This window comes from Tribolium castaneum, chromosome 7 (assembly GCF_031307605.1).
Source record: "Tribolium castaneum strain GA2 chromosome 7, icTriCast1.1, whole genome shotgun sequence".
Taxonomy (NCBI): Eukaryota; Metazoa; Arthropoda; class Insecta; order Coleoptera; family Tenebrionidae; genus Tribolium; species Tribolium castaneum.
The window spans coordinates 2,963,776-2,983,720 of NC_087400.1; the positions used below are offsets into that span (position 1 = coordinate 2,963,776).

The following is a 19,945-nucleotide window of genomic DNA, read 5'->3' on the forward strand; positions in this document are numbered from 1 at the left end:
CTGTTTTTTAGTTCTAAAACCAAAAATATAAATTGGAACTGTTATTACAAGTTAAGTTAAAAAACTAGTTTTTTATAGTTTGGAAAAACGGTTTATTCGACGAAACTTAACTATGAATTTTACTCAAAAACTAGCTTTTTCATAAGTTTACAGTTTTATGTTAGGCCAAAGCTAGTTTGTTAGCCAAAGAACCATAATTGTTCCTTAGTTCTAAAACCAAAAATACAAATTCTAACTGTTATTACAAGTTAAGTTAAAAAATAGTTCTTTATAGTTTGGAAAACTGGTTTATATGAATCTTAAATACGAATTCTACTCGAGAACTAGCTTTTTCATAAGTTTACAGTTTTATGCTAAGCCAAAACTAGTTATCCATGGAACTATAACTATTATTAGCTATTATTTTCTCGGTTGAAAAGCGCGCGATTTCCCACTGATAACCATTTCCATTTCGTTAAACAAACTCCGATGTGTACATTTATGCGTACAGGTCCGTAATTAAACAAAATTGTTGAAAAATTGCCTTGGGAATATTTAATTAAGCAGCAAACAAAAATCAATCTCGTGTCCAAGCTACACTAATTACTTGGAATTTTCTCCGTAGTTTACAGGATTTTGCACAAGAAAGGGGAATATGTGACAGGGCTCTAAAGTTTCAAACAAAAGGGACGAATAATTACGAAAATATCTCCAAGAAATTCCCAGTTTTAGAAAAAATCAACAGGTTATCGATGCAACAGAGACACTCGATGATTGATCATCCATTATTCCAACTTCTGGCCATAAATTACATCTCGATGCAAGGATAATTGAGCGATGATGATGCGTTTGGCAGCTCTTGCAACCAGTTTTAGATTAGTTTGTTCCAATAACCGTTGAGTAAATATACTCGCTCCGGGACCTTTTCATCAGGACATGTTTACATCAAGTTTTAATAATAAATTTCTGTTTTTTTTCTTATTTTCGACGCTGGAAGCGTGTATATGTATGATTGGGTGTTTGTTATACTTTTGCCCTAATAAACTTAAATTAGTGCCAATTTAACTTGACGACTGCAACGAACTAATGCAATAAACGAACGCCGGCACGTAAAAATCGAATTAAATCCGGAAAATAATTGGCTCGATTACGACGATAATACGAGCGATTCTGCGACGAAAACGTGAACGGAAAACTGAGTCATAAATACGACGATATGAGCTGTTATTACTTAACAAGTGAAATATGCCATAACTAGTTCGCCGTAGCTTATGTAATTACTAGTTCTCTTAATTAATTATTTTAATATTTTATAACTGGTCATTTCTAGTTCTTCAGATAACTAGTTATTTATTCCTCCATAACTGAAATTTAGTTTATTATAAAAGCTTGTTATTCAATAGTAAAGGAAAGAAAATGAGAAAAATTGATTTGGAAAACTAGTTTTTAATAGTTCCAAAAACTAAACACAATTGTAAAAACCGTTATAATGATTACATAACTAGTTCTGGTTTGCCCTAGTTTATGTAATTACCAGTTCTCTTAATTAATTATTTTAATAATATTTTATAACTGGTCATTTCTAGTTCTTCAGATAACTAGTTATTTATTCCTCCATAACTGAAATCTAGTTTATTATGAAAGCTTGTTATTCAATAGTAAAGGAAAGAAAATGAGAAAAATTGATTTGGAAAAATAGTTTTTAATAGTTCCAAAAACTAAACACAATTGTAAAAACCGTTATAATGATAACATAACTAGTTCTGGTTCGCCCTAGTTTATATAATTACCAGTTCTCTTAATTAATTATTTTAATAATATTTTATAACTGGTCATTTCTAGTTCTTCAGATAACTAGTTATTTATTCCTACATAACTGAAATCTAGTTTATTATGAAAGCTTGTTATTCAATAGTAAAGGAAAGAAAATGAGAAAAAATGATTTGGAAAACTAGTTTTTAATAGTTCCAAAAACTAAAAGCAATTGTAAAAACAGTTATAATGATAACATAACTAGTTCTGGTTCGCCCTAGTTTATGTAATTGTCAGTTCTCTTAATTAATTATTTTAACATTATTTTATAACTGGTCATTTCTAGTTCTTCAGATAACTAGTTATTTATTCCTCCATAACTGAAATCTAGTTTATTATGAAAGCTAGTTATTCAATAGTAAAGGAAAGAAAATGAGAAAAAATGATTTGGAAAACTAGTTTTATTAGTTCCAAAAACTAAACCCAATTGTATAAACCGTTATAATGATAATATAACTAGTTTTGGTTCACCCTAGTTTATGTAATTACCAGTTCTCTTAATTAATTCTTTTAGAAACATTTTATAACTGGTCAATTTTAGTTCTTCAGATAACTAGTTATTTATTCCTCCATAACTGAAATAACTAGTTTTTAGGGTACATATTGTGGCCCAAAATAGCAATAATAGTTAACAATAAAAAACTATTGATTAGCTAAACTGAAATCTAGTTTATTATGAAAGCTAGTTATTCAATAGTAAAGGAAAGAAAATGAGAAAAAATTATTTGGAAAACTAGTTTTTAATATTTCCAAAAACTAAACCGTTATAATGATAACATAACTAGTTTTAGAAAAAAAAATTCTGGGTAAAACCTTTGATTTATTGGCTTACTAACTTGTTTTTCAAACTATAAATAGACTCGAAACACTGAAAATTGTTATAAAATATTTAAAACATTAAGAACTAGTTAGGAATATGCTACTTTTACTAGTTAATGTTATTGTGGAAAATAGTTACTGTTACCGTAACTAGTTAATCTTTTAACAACAATAACAGTTCATAGCTAATCAAATAACAAAACAATTGTAACAAATCATTTCAAGTTCTTTAGATTACTAGTTAATTATTCCTCCATAACTTATAAAATAACTAGTTTTTACAATACATTTTGACCCAAAGTAATACCAATAGTTACCAATAAAAAAATATTCAGTGGTTAAACTGAGTGGTTATTCTGAGAGCTAGTTATCAATAGTAACGTAAAAATAAGAAAAAAGGATTATTACACGATAAGTTTTTGTAAAACTAGTTTTTACTAGTTCCAAAAATTAAACACAATTGAAAAAACTTTAGAGACAATTGCTTTTGGTTAAAAACTTTTCTTTACTTTGAAACTTTAACACTGAAACTGGTTCTAAAATAGTTAAAACTTTAAGAACTAGTTTGGAATATAGCTGCACTAGTTAATGTTACTGTAGAAAATAAATTACTACACGTAACTAGTTAAAAACTTAGGCATTAATGGGCCAATAAGTGGAACTAGTGTTTTAACTCTGTGACATTAAGAAACTAGTTTTGAAACTTGTTCTCCATAGTTACGGGGAAATAAAAATAGCTAGTTAGTTAAGTTACGAACTGTCGTAAAGTTACAAAACTAGCTTTTAACAGTTCTAAACACTAGTATCTATGAACTTTATTGGTTTTGAAGAACTTGTTTCAGGTAAAAAGCTTGGGCAAAGACCTGGAACTAGTTTTTTCAGCTACTAGACATATATTTTCAAAATCATAAATAGTAATATTAGCTAATTAGCCACATTTTGTAACCAAACAAAGCTAGTTCTTTAGATTGCTAGTTACAAAACTAGATCTTAGTTAATTCTAAAACTAGTAAGGCGGACAAATTTTTGAGTTAAATTTTCGTTTAGCCGTTTCGCCAAAAATGCAAATGACGCCGTCAAGTTGTTAAAATAAAACATGGCCAACGCCACTAGAGGCATTTTCCCGTATTCATATTTCATTAAATCCCTGTTTGCGGCATTAAATTCAAACAGGTACTCTCATTTAAATAAAAAAAAAGAAACGAACAGAACAAACGGCGTCCACATTTTATCTTTTAATTTGTTTGCTGGTGTTTTATCACTGTCCGATTAAACGAGAAATGAACTGTTTTTCGATTAGTGAGGACAAAAGACCAACAGCGGATAATTAATCTTGTACACAAATAAGATGAATTTTTTGTTCCGCAAGAAAAGTGTGTCTCACAGTTAATTACAACCACTAACAGATTGAATTTAAATAATCAATTAGCGTCTGCGCCAAATCAAATGTGAGGTCAAGACCCCATCAAGGATCGATTTGCAACTGTCTCGAGCGTCGCCAACTGCTCTATTTATACGCGAGTTGGAGCAGTGGTGGGGGGTGTTGGAATACAGGTTCCTGTAATCGAAATTTCATATTCCAGTCGTTCCATCATCGTTTTCAATTTTGTAAAAGGACAGGCCATCAATCTAAAAGCGACGACACTATTTTCTGATAGCAATGCAATGCGAATGAATTTTGTGATGGTCTCAAAAGTTTATTAAAAAATTGTGTTTGAAACACCTTTGAAGCAGCAACTCGCTCGAAAGATGATTTATTTGCTTGCTCAAACAAACTTCTTTACACCGGTGGTTATGTATCAAAGAGTAGCCTCAAGGGACTTGCTTAACTCTATGATGGGAGGGTTAGTGTTTAAAAAACAACACTTGTGCTTGAATTTTCGAACATTCGAATTGTTGGCTGAAAAATCCTTCGTCACACGCTGACCGATTTAAAATTTAATACCGGTTTTCCAGCCTTTGGTCATAAATTCATTACAGCGTTTATATTCAGGTGAAATGTAAAATATGTGAACCACAACCAAAACTACCTAATCCTTTATTTTGGTAAAAATCATTCAATGAATGGTTTAATAAACGCTGAAATGCAATTTTCATCTTTGTTGACAGCTAAATATATCGTGGAATAATGTTTGAATGCGTTTATTTATCGATGGAAAGTGGGGTAATAAAATGCTAGTGTTTGTTTCAAATTTCTGTGAATAATACGCATGTCATTGTAAATCGAAATAATAATTATCTTACGTAAAATGATCAGGGAAATCGAGTGGCGTCAAGAAAATCGCCAAATTCCCAATAGTTTTTTAGTTATGATTTTTTTTACTTTTATTTATTTATTTTTGCTTTTATTTGCATTTTTCTCGAAAACTATTTGTCGGAGAACAATGATCTTTTTTGAACAAGATAGATAATTAAAAGGGCTTTCCAACGATAATACACTTCATAGGGTTATCTCTAACAGTTTCGCAGTTATTGCTCGATAAATGTTCCGAAAATCGAAAAAAAAATAACAAAAATCGAAAAAATCAAACTTTAAATAATGAAACCTGTTGACTTTTTTCTACTTTTAACAACTCGAGAGGGTTATAGATGCATAGAAAAGTTTATAAAACTTTGCTGGAGTGAGTTTAAAAAAATATTTTTTTACCATTTTCATGAAAGTGCGAGCGAAAAATTTTAAGCAAAAAATTTCAAAATTTTCAATCTAGTGAAAAGCTGGTATTATACGTAGGATGAGCCGTGAGATTTGAAAAATTCAATGGAATAATCCTTTTTTCTATTAGATTTATAGTTTCCCAGAAAAAGTAAAAAAAATGTTAAAATTTTCATTTTTTGCAATTTTTAAACGGCGATTAGGCGAAACTGTAAGACTGAGAGCAAAACAGTTTGTTCCATTGTAAAGAGTAGATCAAAAACAATTAGATGTGATGGGCTTTAACTTTTTTTTTAATTTTGGATATTTTATACACATTTTTCAGTTTTTTTATTTTCTCAATTACGGCTAAACTATTCGAAAAAGTGGAACTATTTTCATCCTAGCCAATGCAAAATAATCCGGAGAATCGATTGGCATCGAGAAAACTGCCAAATTCCCAATAGTTTTTTAGTTATGAATTTTTTAAAATTTGACCAATTTTTGCATTTATTTGCAATTTTCTCGAAAATTATTAGTCGAAGAGCAATGATTTTTTTGTAAAACATAGATAATTTAAAGAGCTTTCCAACGATAATAAACTTCATAGGGTTATCTCAAATAGTTCCGGAGTTATTGCTCGATAAATGTCCCGGGTACCGAAAATCGGCCAAAATCGCGAAAAAATTGGAAAAACGAAATACAAAAAATCGAAACATTTGACTCGTGAAAGTTGTAAAGGCATAATTAAAAAATGTTTTTACACATAAGTTGACTTTTTTCTTTTTTTTTCCAGCGGCCAGTTTCCGTGGAGGCGGCGTGGCACCGAAAGTTTGGGCTCCTCCCCCGGCCTGCCCCGGAAGTTGGTCACTCAAAGTAGCGAAACGTCGCATACCGCCCCCGTGACGGTAAGTCTCTTTTTTAAAAACGAGTTTTGTAATAAAAATTTGATCAAAGGCGGCTTTAAAATGCACCAGTTGCATGTCCTACGTTACGTACAATGTAAATATTTAAAAATTGAATTTGCGGCTCGATAAACTCGAGGTTAAAATTGAAATAGGATTTGCTTCGACGACGACGACGACGACGGGCTACTTTATAATCCGACGAGTGCTTTTGAAGGAAAAGTTGGAAACGACGGGATTAAGGTGAAAATTTTCTCGTGAAAAAATGCAAATATTTGTTCGGATGATTTTTTCGAAATTTATCGATGTCAAATAAAGTAGGCGATAAATTGAATCCTGTCGTGGACTGCTACGATTCACGTAGTTTATTTCAAGCAAATTGCTTCTTCCGCAAGTTGTTAAATTTCATTTGACAGTTTTATCTAATCTTACGCCGTTCAACTAATTTATAAGTATTATTTCATTACTTTAAGGTTTCAAGCTTAAAAATGAACAACGATTCACTTAATTAATTAAAGTAATTTTAGTTTGAATTAAAATATATAGGAAAAAGAGAGGGTCAAGAGTGGCACCATGTGGCACACCCCTTTCATTTGTTTCCAAACGTCACTCCCAGCCGACTCGATTTATTGGCACTGGATGTGGCAGTGGTCACTAGACTGTGGCCATAAATCTGTCCAATGCACTTCGTATGTATGGAAATTACAGCCATGGGACAAATTCAATAAAAACCAACTTTGTGTGCGAAAGTTCATGCCATCTTAATCGTGCGAATTAATCGAACTTTGTCAAATGACACGAGATAGTAGGCTGTGAGAGTTGAAAGTGTGTAAACAAGACAAATGATGAAAACGTAGTTTTTTTTTTTCTATTAAGGAACGTTTGTAAAATTGTAATTCAAGTCTCTACAAACAAAGAAAGGTGTTTTCCCATTGATAATCAAAGATAAGCGGTTCTCGATCGATAAGTGACTAATTTTTCCCAACTTTTGATGCACGTACGTTGCCACTTACCTAAATACATAATTTGATCGTTCGCGCTATACGTTTTTAGTAGCGCGGCCTGCGAAAGGAACGCATACAGTCTTTGATGTTGTGTTTGTTGTATTATGTTACATTTATTTCTCCAAAATAGTAATAACTGTCATCGCGAGGAAGAATGATCATCTATTATTATTGCGTAAGTGTGAAAAATTTAAGTAGGTATGTGTGGAAATAAGTGACACGAAATATTGCCGAAATTGAGTGCGGATTTTGCTTCCTGAATTAGGACGTTAACTTTGGAAGGATAAGTAGCGGAAATCACGGAAAAGGGGCAACGATTTGTTTTCGTGATATGGGTTGAAGTTTTCGTCGAGTGGTCGGAATAAGAGTGTCATTGACTTTGCTCATTTTTCTAATTGGGAATTTATAGTGGCGTTGATGTCATTTCAACCCACTTTGTGTGATTTAAAACGTCTTTTACCAATTATGGGCGAGATAAAATCATGCTTGAATAACTGTAGATTGGAGAAAAAGGATTTTTTTGGCTTTAAAGGCCTCTAAAATTAAATTTCTGTTAGGATTTTGGAATTTTTGAATTTTTTCAAAGATCTTTAATTTTTTCCCTCTGAATTTTTTATTTCTATTGGGCCTTTAGATAACTGATAATTACTTCAAAATTTTGAGGTAATTTTGGAAATTTTGATTTTACCTTTCCTCAAAAAGTTGCTCATTTAAATAACAAATGGATAAATACCTCAATATTTCAAATTTTCTGAGAAGATTTTTTAAAATTTTGGTGATTTATGTCAAGATCTTTTTTAATTTACAAAATTTTGAGTCTTTAATTTAATTAGTCCTTCCCCAAAGGCTTGGGCTTTTAAATAACTGCTAATTACCTGAAAATTTTGAGGTAATTTTGGAAATTTTGATTATACTTTTCCTCAAAAAGTTGCTCATTTAAATAACAAATGTATAAATACCTCAAAGTTTCTAACTCAATAACTTAAAATTTCTGACAAGATTTTTCAAAATTTTGGTATTTTTTGTCAAGATCTTTTTTAATTTACAAAACCTTGAGTCTTTAATTCAATTAATCTTTCCTCAAAGGTTTGGGCTTTTAAACAACTGATAATTACCTCAAAAGTTCGAGGTAATTTTGGAAATTTTGATTTTGATTTTACTTTTCCTCAAAACGTTGCTCATCTTAATAACAAATGGATAAATACCTCAAAGTTTCTAACTCAATATCTTAAAATTTCTGACAAGATTTTTCAAAATTTTGGTATTTTTTGTCAAGATCTTTTTTAGTTGACAAAACCTTGAGTCTTTAATTCAATTAATCTTTCCTCAAAGGTTTGAGCTTTTAAATAACTGATAATTACCTCAAAATTTTGAGGTAATTTAAAAAAATTTAATTTCGATTTACTTTTCCTCAAAAAGTTGCTCATTTAAATAACAAATGGATAAATACCTCAAAGTTTCTAACTCAATATCTTAAAATTTCTGACAAGATTTTTCAAAGTTTTGGTATTTTTTGTCAAGATCTTTTTTAATTTACAAAATTTTGAGTCTTTAATTTAATTAGTCCTTCCCCAAAGGCTTGGGCTTTTAAATAACTGCTAATTACCTGAAAATTTTGAGGTAATTTTGGAAATTTTGATTATACTTTTCCTCAAAAAGTTGCTCATTTAAATAACAAATGGATAAATACCTCACAGTTTCTAACTCAATATCTTAAAATTTCTGACAAGATTTTTAAAATTCTGGTATTTTTTGTCAAGATTTTTTTTAATTTACAAAACCTTGAGTCTTTAATTCAATTAATCTTTCCTCAAACGTTTGAGCTTTTAAATAACTGATAATTACCTCAGAATTTTGAGGAAATTTTGGAAATTTTGATTTTGATTTTATTTTTTCTCAAAACGTTGCTCATCTTAATAACAAATGGATAAATACCTCAAAGTTTCTAACTCAATATCTTAAAATTTCTGACAAGATTTTTCAAAATTTTGGTATTTTTTGTCAAGATCTTTTTTAATTTACAAAATCTTGAGTCTTTAATTCAGTTAATCTTTCCTCAAAGGTTTGGGCTATTAAATAACTGATAATTACATCAAAATTTCGAGGTAATTTTGAAAATTTTAATTTCGATTTACTTTTCCTCAAAAAGTTGCTCATTTAAATTACAAATCGATAAATACCTCAAAGATTCTAACTCAATATCTTAAAATTTCTGACAAGATTTTTCAAAATTTTGGTATTTTTTGTCAAGATTTTTTTTAATTTACAAAACCTTGAATCTTTAATTCAACTAATCTTTCCTCAAAGGTTTGAGCTTTTAAATAACTGATAATTATCTCAAAATTTCGAGGTAATTTTGGAAATTTTGATTTTGATTTTACCTTTCCTCATTTAAATAACAAATTGGTAAATACCCCAAAATAAATAAATAAATAACTCAATATTTAAAAAATTTTAAAAGATATTTCAAAATTTTGGTGATTTATCTCAAACCTCAAAATTCCTCAAAATTTTCTTTACGGAATCTTAAGAGTTTTCATGAGAACTTAACGACTTTCAAAGATCTAGAATATTTCTCTTTTAAAAATGGCTTAAAACACCAACTTTTTTAACAAAATCTTGATTTTTTAAGTTTAATTTTCATGGATTATATGATCTTTATCTACTTTTGTGATTTTACTCTTAGTGTGAAAAAAAGCGCTTAATTACTAGTTTTTACCTAAAATGTGGTGAAACTCCTAATTGAAACGTACACTCGTTGCAAAACACTTCCGTAAACATTTATTTATTGTAATTCCGCGCAGAAATTAACTAAATTACGGTCGCAATTAATTGAATTTCCGTCCGGAATGAAATTCCAAACTCCTTCCTAAAGCTCGGTTTCTCCGTAATAACAATAAATTTATCGATCGAGTTGGAACTAAGTGCATTAGTGGTTTCAACGATTAACTTACAACCAAAAAAAAAAAAAAACAGCCACAAATAATCAATTTGTAATAATTTTAGGTCGTGTCTGCACGACGTGGACAGCCTCCCATTTTTCGAAAATACCGAAGGTGTGAACAATTCCAAAATACCCTCTTTTGACCACAATCGCTTATCGCACCTCAGTATATATATTATCCCAGTTAAAATGTTTACATTGACCCAAAGCCTGGATCTGTTTAATTAGAATGTCTGCAAACTTGGACACCAATACAATATGTACCCACTCCTCTGTGTATAGATTTTAGATAAACTTCATTATATTTGCTCCCGGAAATCCGATTTGCTCCTCAAATAATAAATCAAATCCCAATGGAAACCCTTGTATACAGGGTGGCCCATTAGTAAAGTTGGATTTTTGATATTTTCTTGATGACAAGAAAATATCAAAAATGCTTATTTGGACCACCCTGTATATCATTTTAACTGGGACTTCCCCCGCTTTTGACGCGTACATATCAAGCTTTGATAGGTCGAGACGGTGCAAGTCGAGCCAAGCAAAAAACGAACGACAAGGACAGACTGATGCGCTTCGCGCGGGTGCGACAAGGACAGAGCTATCATACCGGGTGCCTCAATTCGTATTCGCACCCTTGTAATTTTTTTATTTTTGGAGAAAAGTAATACAACCCGTATATATTCTTGAATGGGATGACAAAATCTATTTGATACAATCATCAATTTATTTGTACGATGACATTTGTCAAAATGGTGACTGTCAATTTTTTTTTAAACTTTTAAAAAAAAAGTTAAAGGATACTATGGTGGTTTGGCTCGGCTCTGCATGAACCCTCGAGTGATTTTAATGTGTAATTTATTCAAAATTTCGTTTAAATTTAATTATTGTTTGATTGGCAGCCTCTACACGAAGGAAGCCGTCGGAGATCCCCTCTGGGTGTCGTCGGCCGTCGTGCGAAAGCTTCCTCAACTCCACAACTGTTAGAAGCAGCAACTCCAGCTTCGGAAAACAGGTGAGGAGTTGTAAATTGAGATATTGTGTGGGAGAATCTCTCTGTGTGTGTATATGTATGTTTGTTTGCAGGAAGTGGAGCGAAAATACAGAACAAACGAACGAAACCCGAGTCAATACGCAGACCAAGGAACCGACAACACGCAGGAATTTACCCGGTGAGTGAGATATTTACGATTTTGAGGCTAATGGGCCAATGAAAACGCGTGGTTTTCTCACGTGATGCCACGTTTTTTACGCTGATTGGCTGTCTCAAAAAAACTTGCAAAATATACTATACATTTACATTCAATTTCCGGCGTCTGCGTTATTTCCAATACAAAATACATAAACATCCCAGGAAACGGACAAAATCACCCTTAATCGCAAAGCCACCTTTTAAAAAGAATTAATTTAATTAAAAATGCCGCCATAAAAGTAAACTGCATTTCTGGTTCGAATGCAGCGCAATTTCGAACGCAAGCACGCCCATAAAACATCACTAAATCCACCCTCGCTCTGATGCATTATTCTGATTTTAGACGCGCCACCGGGTTTTAATATTAATATACAGGGCGTTCAAGCGAGTTGAGTAAAAATACTCAAATATGGTCCTTCGAGCCGGATACTCAACCGTTGCGAAAATTTTTATGGAAAATTCCATAAAGAAAAACAAGCGAGTTGAGTTCAATACTCAAATATGGTCCTTCGAGCCGGATACTCAACCGTTGCGAAAATTTTTATGGAAAATTCCATAAAGAAAAACAAGCGAGTTGAGTTCAATACTCAAATATGGTCCTTCGAGCCGGATACTCAACCGTTGCGAAAATTTTTATGGAAAATTCCATAAAGAAAAACAAGCGAGTTGAGTTCAATACTTAAATATGGTTCTTCGAGCCGGATACTCAACCGTTTCGACCATTTTTATGGAAAATTCCATAAAGAAAAACAAGCGAGTTGAGTAAAAATACTCAAATATGGTCTTTCGAGCCGGATACTCAACCGTTGCGAAAATTTTTATGGAAAATTCCATAAAGAAAAACAAGCGATTTGAGTAAAAATACTCGAATATAGTCCCTCGAGCCGGATACTCAACCGTTGCGACCATTTTTATGGAAAATTCCATAAAGAAAAATCCATGGTTAAACAATTAAATGTTAGGAAAGCAATATTTTTTTATTCACTACTGCCTGTATATGTAATTTGATTGAGTGACTCGCTTCGCTCGTCGTCACAAAACCTACACCTCGCTATTAAAACGCAAGAAATGGAAATAACCGCAGGTTGAATTTTCTTGCAGCGACAACAAGCACCGAAAGTGTCCTCCAAAAATTCCGCAAGACTTTTTCTCTGCGTTTCCACCCGAAAAAACAATCATCATCATCGAATCGAGACAGCTGCGATTTGGGAGAGGCTCTCTCGGAAATGCTCGGCGAGCCGTCCGAGGACGAACCGTCGGAGCCGAAGAGCAGGTATTACAGCGATCTGTAAGTCGGTAAAAATTGCAAGGTTTGTGTCCCAGATTTGGTCCCCTAATTTGGCGTTCGAGCAAAGAAAGAAAGAAGTTGAATAAGGCGGCACGCAACGCAAAGTGTAACAGTGGCGATAGCGGGATTCAGATCGAGGTAGGTTTCTGTGTTACCGACCGTGCGCTTTTTTGGCGGTAGGTTTGAACACTGACACGTTTTTTCCAAACTGAAACACTAATCTTGACGAATTTTTGTTAGGCTGCGGCTAGAATAGCTTGGTAAGATATTTGTATAACGCATAATTTATTTCTATCGTGTGGTTTCATCATTTCAGTGTTTTTATCGAACGTGTGTGTCGATCAAAACGCATCCTGTAATGGTTATTTACCCATCATGTAGTTTTTAGAACAACTGTGTATACATTATTATTTTGCTGGCGTTTCATTTTATTGGTTCAATTAATTCCATTATCTACGGTTTTTTCTTAGAAGGAAATTATTTTATCAGTCTGTATATCAACGGAAGTGCATCTCGTTTGTTTGGCGTAAAATAGCACACTCGAGTTCGGCAAATTTCATGTAACGAAGTTGCGCAACATGCAACTACGATGCTTGAAGTTAATGACGTCTCTCGAATATACTGCAACGGAATAGCTAGTCGTTTGTTTTTATGGTGGAGGTCTGTGACCTGTATAAACCTGGCCATTTCTACGAAAAAAATTGAATTCTCAGTCATAAAAAAACTTAAAAACTAGTAATTTTTTTTATTTTCACAATTACGGCAAAACTATTCGAAAACGTGGAACTAATTTGATGCAAAGCTATGTACAATGATCAGGGAAATCGACTGGCGTCGAGAAAATCGCCAAATTCCCAATAGTTTTTTAGTTATGATTTTTTTAATTTTACTTTTTTCCTTTATTTGGAATTTTCTAACAATTACCGAAGAACAATGATCTTTCAAACTTTTAAATCTCGTGAAAAGCTGGTATAATACGTAGAATGGGAAAAACGTTTTTCTATTAGTCTGATAGTTTCCAAGATAGTCACAAAAATGTTAAAAATTTCACTTTTTGCAATTTTTATACCGCGATTACGACGAAACTATAAGACTGAGAGAAAACCAGTTTATTCCATTGTAAAGAGCAGATCAAAATCTATCAAATAGGATGGGCTTTACCAATTTTTTTTCAAAATTTTGGATTTTTTGAAGTCATGGGAGGTGTTTACACATTTTTTAATTTTTTTATTTTCTCAATTTAGGGCAAAATTGTTCGAAAATGTGGAACTATTTCGATCTATACTTATGTAGAATGGTCCGGGGAATCGATTGGCATTGAAAAAATCGCCAAATTTCCAATACTTTTTTAGTTATGAGGCTTTTTTTATTTTACTAATTTTTCCATGTACGTGCAATTTACGAGAAAACTATTAATCGGAGAACAATGATCTTTTTTGAAAAAGATAGACAATTTAAGGAGCTTTCAAACGATAGTAAACTTCATAGGGTTATCTCTAATAGTTCCGGAGTTATTGCACGATAAATGTTCCGGGTACCGAAAATCGACCAAAATCGCGACGAAAATTGGAAAAATTTCAAACATTCAAAAATCGAACCTATTGACTTTTATTGTACTTTTAACAACTCGAGGGGGTTGCAAAGGTATAAAAAAGTTCATCAAACTTTGCTAGAGCGTGTTTAAAAAATAATATTTTTTTTTAACATTTTTTGAAGATAAGTGCGAGTGCAATTTTAAGCAAAAAATTTTAAACTTTTAAATCTTGTGAAAAGCTCGTATAGTATGTAGAATGAGCCATAGAATTCAATGGAATCAACCGTTTTTCTATTAGTCTTATAGTTTTCCGAGATAAAGTCACAAAAATGTAAAAATGTTCACTTTTTGCAATTTTTATACCCCGGCTATAAAAATTATAAAATTATAAAAAATATATTATAAATATTAAAAATATAAAATGTAATATATATTATATATATATTAAATATATAAAATATAATATATTCTACATAAGTATTATAATATATTAAAATATAGAAATATATTATAAAAAAGGCGACACTGATCTTAATGCAAAGAAAAAATAATAAAAAAAAATTAAACCGAGACAATCTCAACAATCTCAAATTTCTCTTTCTTAACACGACTTTGACACGTCATTAACTTTGTCGTTGTCGAAGAAACGAACTATAAAAACTAAAAATCTCTCAACGTTGTGTTTGTGATAATATTCAATAAAGCCAACTTTAACGTCCGCTCGTTTTCTCGTTTTAACGTCTCAATTTTTCCCCTCTTTAATAACACACGATACAAGTCGGTGTATACAGGGTGGCCCAGCTCAGCTCTCATCTTCTGTAGCTCAGTTACTAGTAAAGGTAGACTTTTGCTATTTAAACTTTTGCTGTTTATTTAAACGTTATTTATACTCTAGGACGTATTTTAGGAAAATATTTTTGATTATACAGAGTTTTTAATGGCATGCGATTATTTTTTTGTGCTCATTAGGATAGCTTTAAACTTTTTACATGTCCTTAAAGTTTTTTTCAAATCAGTTCAAGAATTATTATATTTATTGTATTATATGTTATATTATATATTATGTATTATATATTATATAATATATATGATATATTATATATTATATATTATATATTATATATTATATATTATATATTATATATTATATATTATATATTATATATTATATATTATATATTATATACAGGGTGCTCAAAAACTGGCGCACCAACTCAGTGGTACGTTATTCAGAAGCAAGTGCAGATTACGGGAAAAATATTGAAAAAATTCTAAAGTCATATTTTAAAAAATTTGGAGCTACAAACTTATTGTATTAACTTCTTTAGTTTTTATTATTTTTTTATGTTTTTATGTTTCATACCAAGTAATCGTTCCGTAACAAAACGATGAATAATTATTTTTAAATTTACTATCAGATTTTAGCAGTTTTTTTAATTTAAAAAAATTAAAATTCATCAAAAAAAATCACAATGTGTAGATGTGCCAACACTGGGAATTATTTCCTAGGAAACCGTTTCAAAAATAATTTATTTTCATTGTTGCTCAAATTCTTATGCGATCATGACTGTTAGACAACGTTGCCACATATCATTTATCTAAAATCCGTTATTTATCAATAACTTTAATACAAAGAATTTTTTTTACTATTTTCACCTTTATATGTAACCAGTTCTCTATCACACACCATTGAGTTGGTGCGCCAGTTTTTGAGCACGCTGTATTATATATTATATATTATATATTATATATTATATATTATATATTATATATCATATATTACATATTATATATTGTATATTATGTTACATATTATTATTTTTTATTTTAAATAATAACTAAGCTCTAAAAGACGTGATCTGGGCTGGCCACCCTGTAGATATCTTTTACGATTCCACTCGAGCGATTATAAAATATTTTACGATTTGCCCATCAAACCAACAACCCGACCGACACTCGAAAGTGCACTGAGCTTATAAAATGTTATCTCGCCAGCGAAGACACACACTCTCATCTATACTCTACATTTAAGTATCTAGTCTCTCTAGCATCAAAAAACACCACCACAAAAACCCGCATTTTAACCCCAAAAAAATGTATTTCTGTGACAATTCGGACGAGATTTCGGCCCGGATTCGGAACGAAATTGTCATTTGTCGAATTACAGATGATGCCGGGATGTGGAGGCGCCGACAGTTCCGAATCGCACGACACCGATCCACCTGGTGATGATTTGGATAGTCCTCCGTCTGTCAGAAGGAGGACTGTTGCGAAAACCGCCTCCAGACCGCACTCCGACCTCCTCAATCAAATACTCATCGATAAGTTTAAGGTAAAGTATGAAAAAAAAGCGAAGAAAAAACTAATTATCGGTCAGAAATTTCCATTTCCCATTAACACGACACAGCCCCTCGATCATAATTTTCCATCTGTCGGCTGCGAGTCGGCGACGCGATCACGTAGAAGATTAATTTTCCCTACATTGTCAGCCCTTTCCCTCTTTTGCATATACGCTGAAAATAAATACGTGACGTGGAAAAATATCAATTAGTTGTGTGCAACGTAAATAAAAATAAAACCGCATCTAAATCGCTCTCTGGAGTGAAATAAAACGGCAGAGTTTCGATATAAATTACATTTTTTTTTCTATTTGTGTTGGTTTTTCTCGTCTTGTTTGCTCTTTCGCTGTGTTTGTATGTTTTATTTTAGTCAGGTGTTACTGCACAAGTACACGAAATATCGACCGAAACGTCACATTCGAGCTAATTTTGTGCACGTAGCTAGTGCGATCAGAGACGGCGGCGGATTAAGGCCAGGCGTTTCACATTGAATTAATACAAACCTACACAAACCCTGACTATTTCTTTAAACCCAAAAAACCTAGCACATTTTTCTCCATATTAGCACATGTTAAACCTAGACACATTTTTTGGGATGTGTCTGACAAACCTGGCAAAGCCTAGACTAAAAACTATATAGATTACGAGTGAATGACAAAAAATATAGAAAACAAACTGGGATAAACCTGATTGAATTTTTTATTTTGGTAAAACCTAGCCTAATAAAAAATACAGACCTTTAACTGAAATAGTTTAGGTTAGAAACCTGGTACTATAATTGTGAAAAACTTAAAACGAAATAAACCTAGACGTTTGATACTTGCAGTTCTTGAAATTTGTATATAATAGTGAGGTTTCGCAAACCTGCCTAAACCTAGGCAAAATAAACCTGGGCGTCACAATGGGAACTATTTGGCAAAACCTGGCCTAATTATATTTCCACAAAAGCCTGGCGAGAGATGGGAGTGAAATAAGACGACCTGGCCAGACCTGGTCACTGTTAAACTGTTTATTACAAGCCTAAACCTAATCGATGCGAAAGAAACCTGGTCGTATTTTTGAGTAAAATAAACCTGGGCAAATGTGTTCGAATAAAGCAGTTTTTGAAGAAACTTTGTTGTGTTTTTGAAAAAAAATGTACAAAATCTAAAAACCAACCTAGTCATATCTAATGTAACCAGGATCAAACCTTATCCAGTTTGAGGAAAATACGTGGAAATAAACCTGAAGATCAACCTAAATTAACCTGTTCAAGCCTAATTCAACAGTCATGAACGTACCTGGACACATGATAATTGTTTAAACCTAGACAGTTTTTGAAAAAAATATACGAAATCTTAAATCCCATCTAATTATACCTGATGTTACCTAAGACCAAACCTGGTCAAGTGTGAAAAAAATTGAAGGAAAAAAAGTTTAAAATGGGTGAAAGAATCCTAGTCAAATGTGTTCAAACGTAGACAGTTTTTGGTAAAAAAAAATACGAACTCTTAAATCCAACTTGACGTAACCTGGACAAATTTGAAGGAACATGAAAATCAACCTAAATTAAACTATTAACTTAAAATGGTTGGAACAAACCTAGGTAAATGTGACCCAACAAAACAGTTTTTTAAGAAACTACGTTGTTTAAACCTAGAGTTTTTAAAATGTACGAAGCCTAAAAACCAACCTATTCATATCTGACATAACCTAGGACTAAATCTAGTCAAGTATGAAGAAAATTTGAGGAAATAACCTTAGAAAACAAAGTAAATTAAAGCAATAACCTGTTCAAGCCTAGTTCAATAGACATGAACTTAAAATGCCTGAAAGAAACCTAGGCAAATGTGATCTAATAAAACAAATTTTGAAGAAACTTAGTTGTTTAAACCTAGAGTTTTTGAAATGTACGAAACCTAAAAACCAACCTATTCATATCTGACTTAACCTAGGACCAAACCTGGTCAAGTATGAAGAAAATTTGAGGAAATAACCTTAGAAATCAAACTAAATTAAAGCAATAACCTATTCAAGCCTAGTTCAATAGTCATTAACTTAAAATGCCTGAAAGAAACCTAGGCAAATGTGATCTAATAAAACAAATTCTGAAGAAACTTAGTTGTTTAAACCTAAAGTTTTTGAAATGTATGAAACCTAAAAACCAACCTATTTATATCTGCCTTAACCTAGGACGAAACCTGGTCACTTGAGGAAATAACTTAAGAAATCAAACTAAATTAAAGAAATAACCAGTTCAAGCCTAGTTTAACAGTCGTGAGTGTGTAAATGTGCTCGAACAACACTTTTTGAAGAAGCCTGATTAAAACCTGGGCAAACCTAGCGCAAAACCTGGTCAGATTTGAGGAAAATTCCGAACCAAAATGTAAATTTGCCCGCAAAAAGGCGCATTATTATGAAAATTTGCCCGAAATTGATCGCATTTCGCTTATTTTCCCTTCGTGTATCGCCGCCTCTGTTCAAATGCAAGTCGTGTTCGTGATATCGAACAAGGATTCCCACTCGTTTCGGCGTCGAACGACCGGGAAGTCGATTTCAGGATGTCGTGGTGTAAACACCGATAGGGCATTCAAGGGAGGCAGGTGTTTTCCCCATCCATCGTTAGTGCGAACATCTGCTCTCTGCTGCCTACCTGTTTTGAAATGGCGCGGACGTTGTGATAATAATAAACCAACGAAAACTTTCTTTATAGTGCTTAGTTTAGTGTGTGAGTAATTTCGTGATTTTGATGGAAAAAACGAACAGGAAATGACATCAACAGTGAAGTACCAGCTTTTCAATTCTCTTTCGTTCGGTATTCACTTCACCCTTATTCGTTCAATAAATGTAGCGCTTTTCGGAGTCGACAACCTCGAATTTTGCAGAGAAGCAGACAGTTGGTTGTATTCAAACTATTCAGCAGCAGAGTTATTGAATAGAGACAGAGTTGGGACCCTTTTGGAAAAATTCAACTGTATTAATAAACCTGTTCTGTACTAATAATAGGTTTTGGATAATAGCCACGTCTCTCTCGGGATTTTAATTTAAAATAAACCCCAGATCGAATCGATTGAAATTCTAATTGTGGTGTATTTTTTTTCGTGTGCGTTGACTCAGATCTACTTGATTCATCATTTAATTAATTGTGCCAATGATAAGAAACAACACCTAGAACTGATGAGGTCAACAAATGAAAATATGTGTTGCGTTGTGAAACAAAAGATGCGATAACGTTACGAAAATACTACTACAAACTGTTGGAATGTTTTGATAGTTTTATCAATTTTTATGCGCGATTGAGCCAGGAAATCGTCACGAAATAACTCAACCGAACTTTTGGCCACATTTTTTTCCTTAAATTACGTTTATAAGGCGCTTGGTTTAAAAAAAAACTGTTAAATCATTGGGGAAAGTCAAATTTCAGCTTTTTTTATTTTGAATAAATAGATGGTTTTACAATTTGTAAGCCCAGAATCTTTAAAAACTCAAATTGTGGTTGAAATATTTACAAATATTGAAGA

General features: G+C 32.2%; 1 protein-coding gene across 5 annotated transcripts in view; it reads left to right on the forward strand.

Annotated features, from left to right (window-relative positions):
* RhoGEF3 (Rho guanine nucleotide exchange factor 3) overlaps positions 1 to 19,945 on the forward strand; it is an 84,706-nt gene that overhangs the window by 59,584 nt on the left and 5,177 nt on the right. For all 5 annotated transcript variants that reach the window (XM_064357965.1, XM_064357964.1, XM_064357966.1 and 2 more), the window contains 6 exons: positions 6,039 to 6,150; positions 10,995 to 11,107; positions 11,179 to 11,264; positions 12,386 to 12,557; positions 12,608 to 12,710; positions 16,274 to 16,438. In XM_064357965.1, the coding sequence (XP_064214035.1) occupies positions 6,039 to 6,150; positions 10,995 to 11,107; positions 11,179 to 11,264; positions 12,386 to 12,557; positions 12,608 to 12,710; positions 16,274 to 16,438 (751 nt within the window). The remainder of the gene's footprint in view (positions 1 to 6,038; positions 6,151 to 10,994; positions 11,108 to 11,178; positions 11,265 to 12,385; positions 12,558 to 12,607; positions 12,711 to 16,273; positions 16,439 to 19,945) is intronic.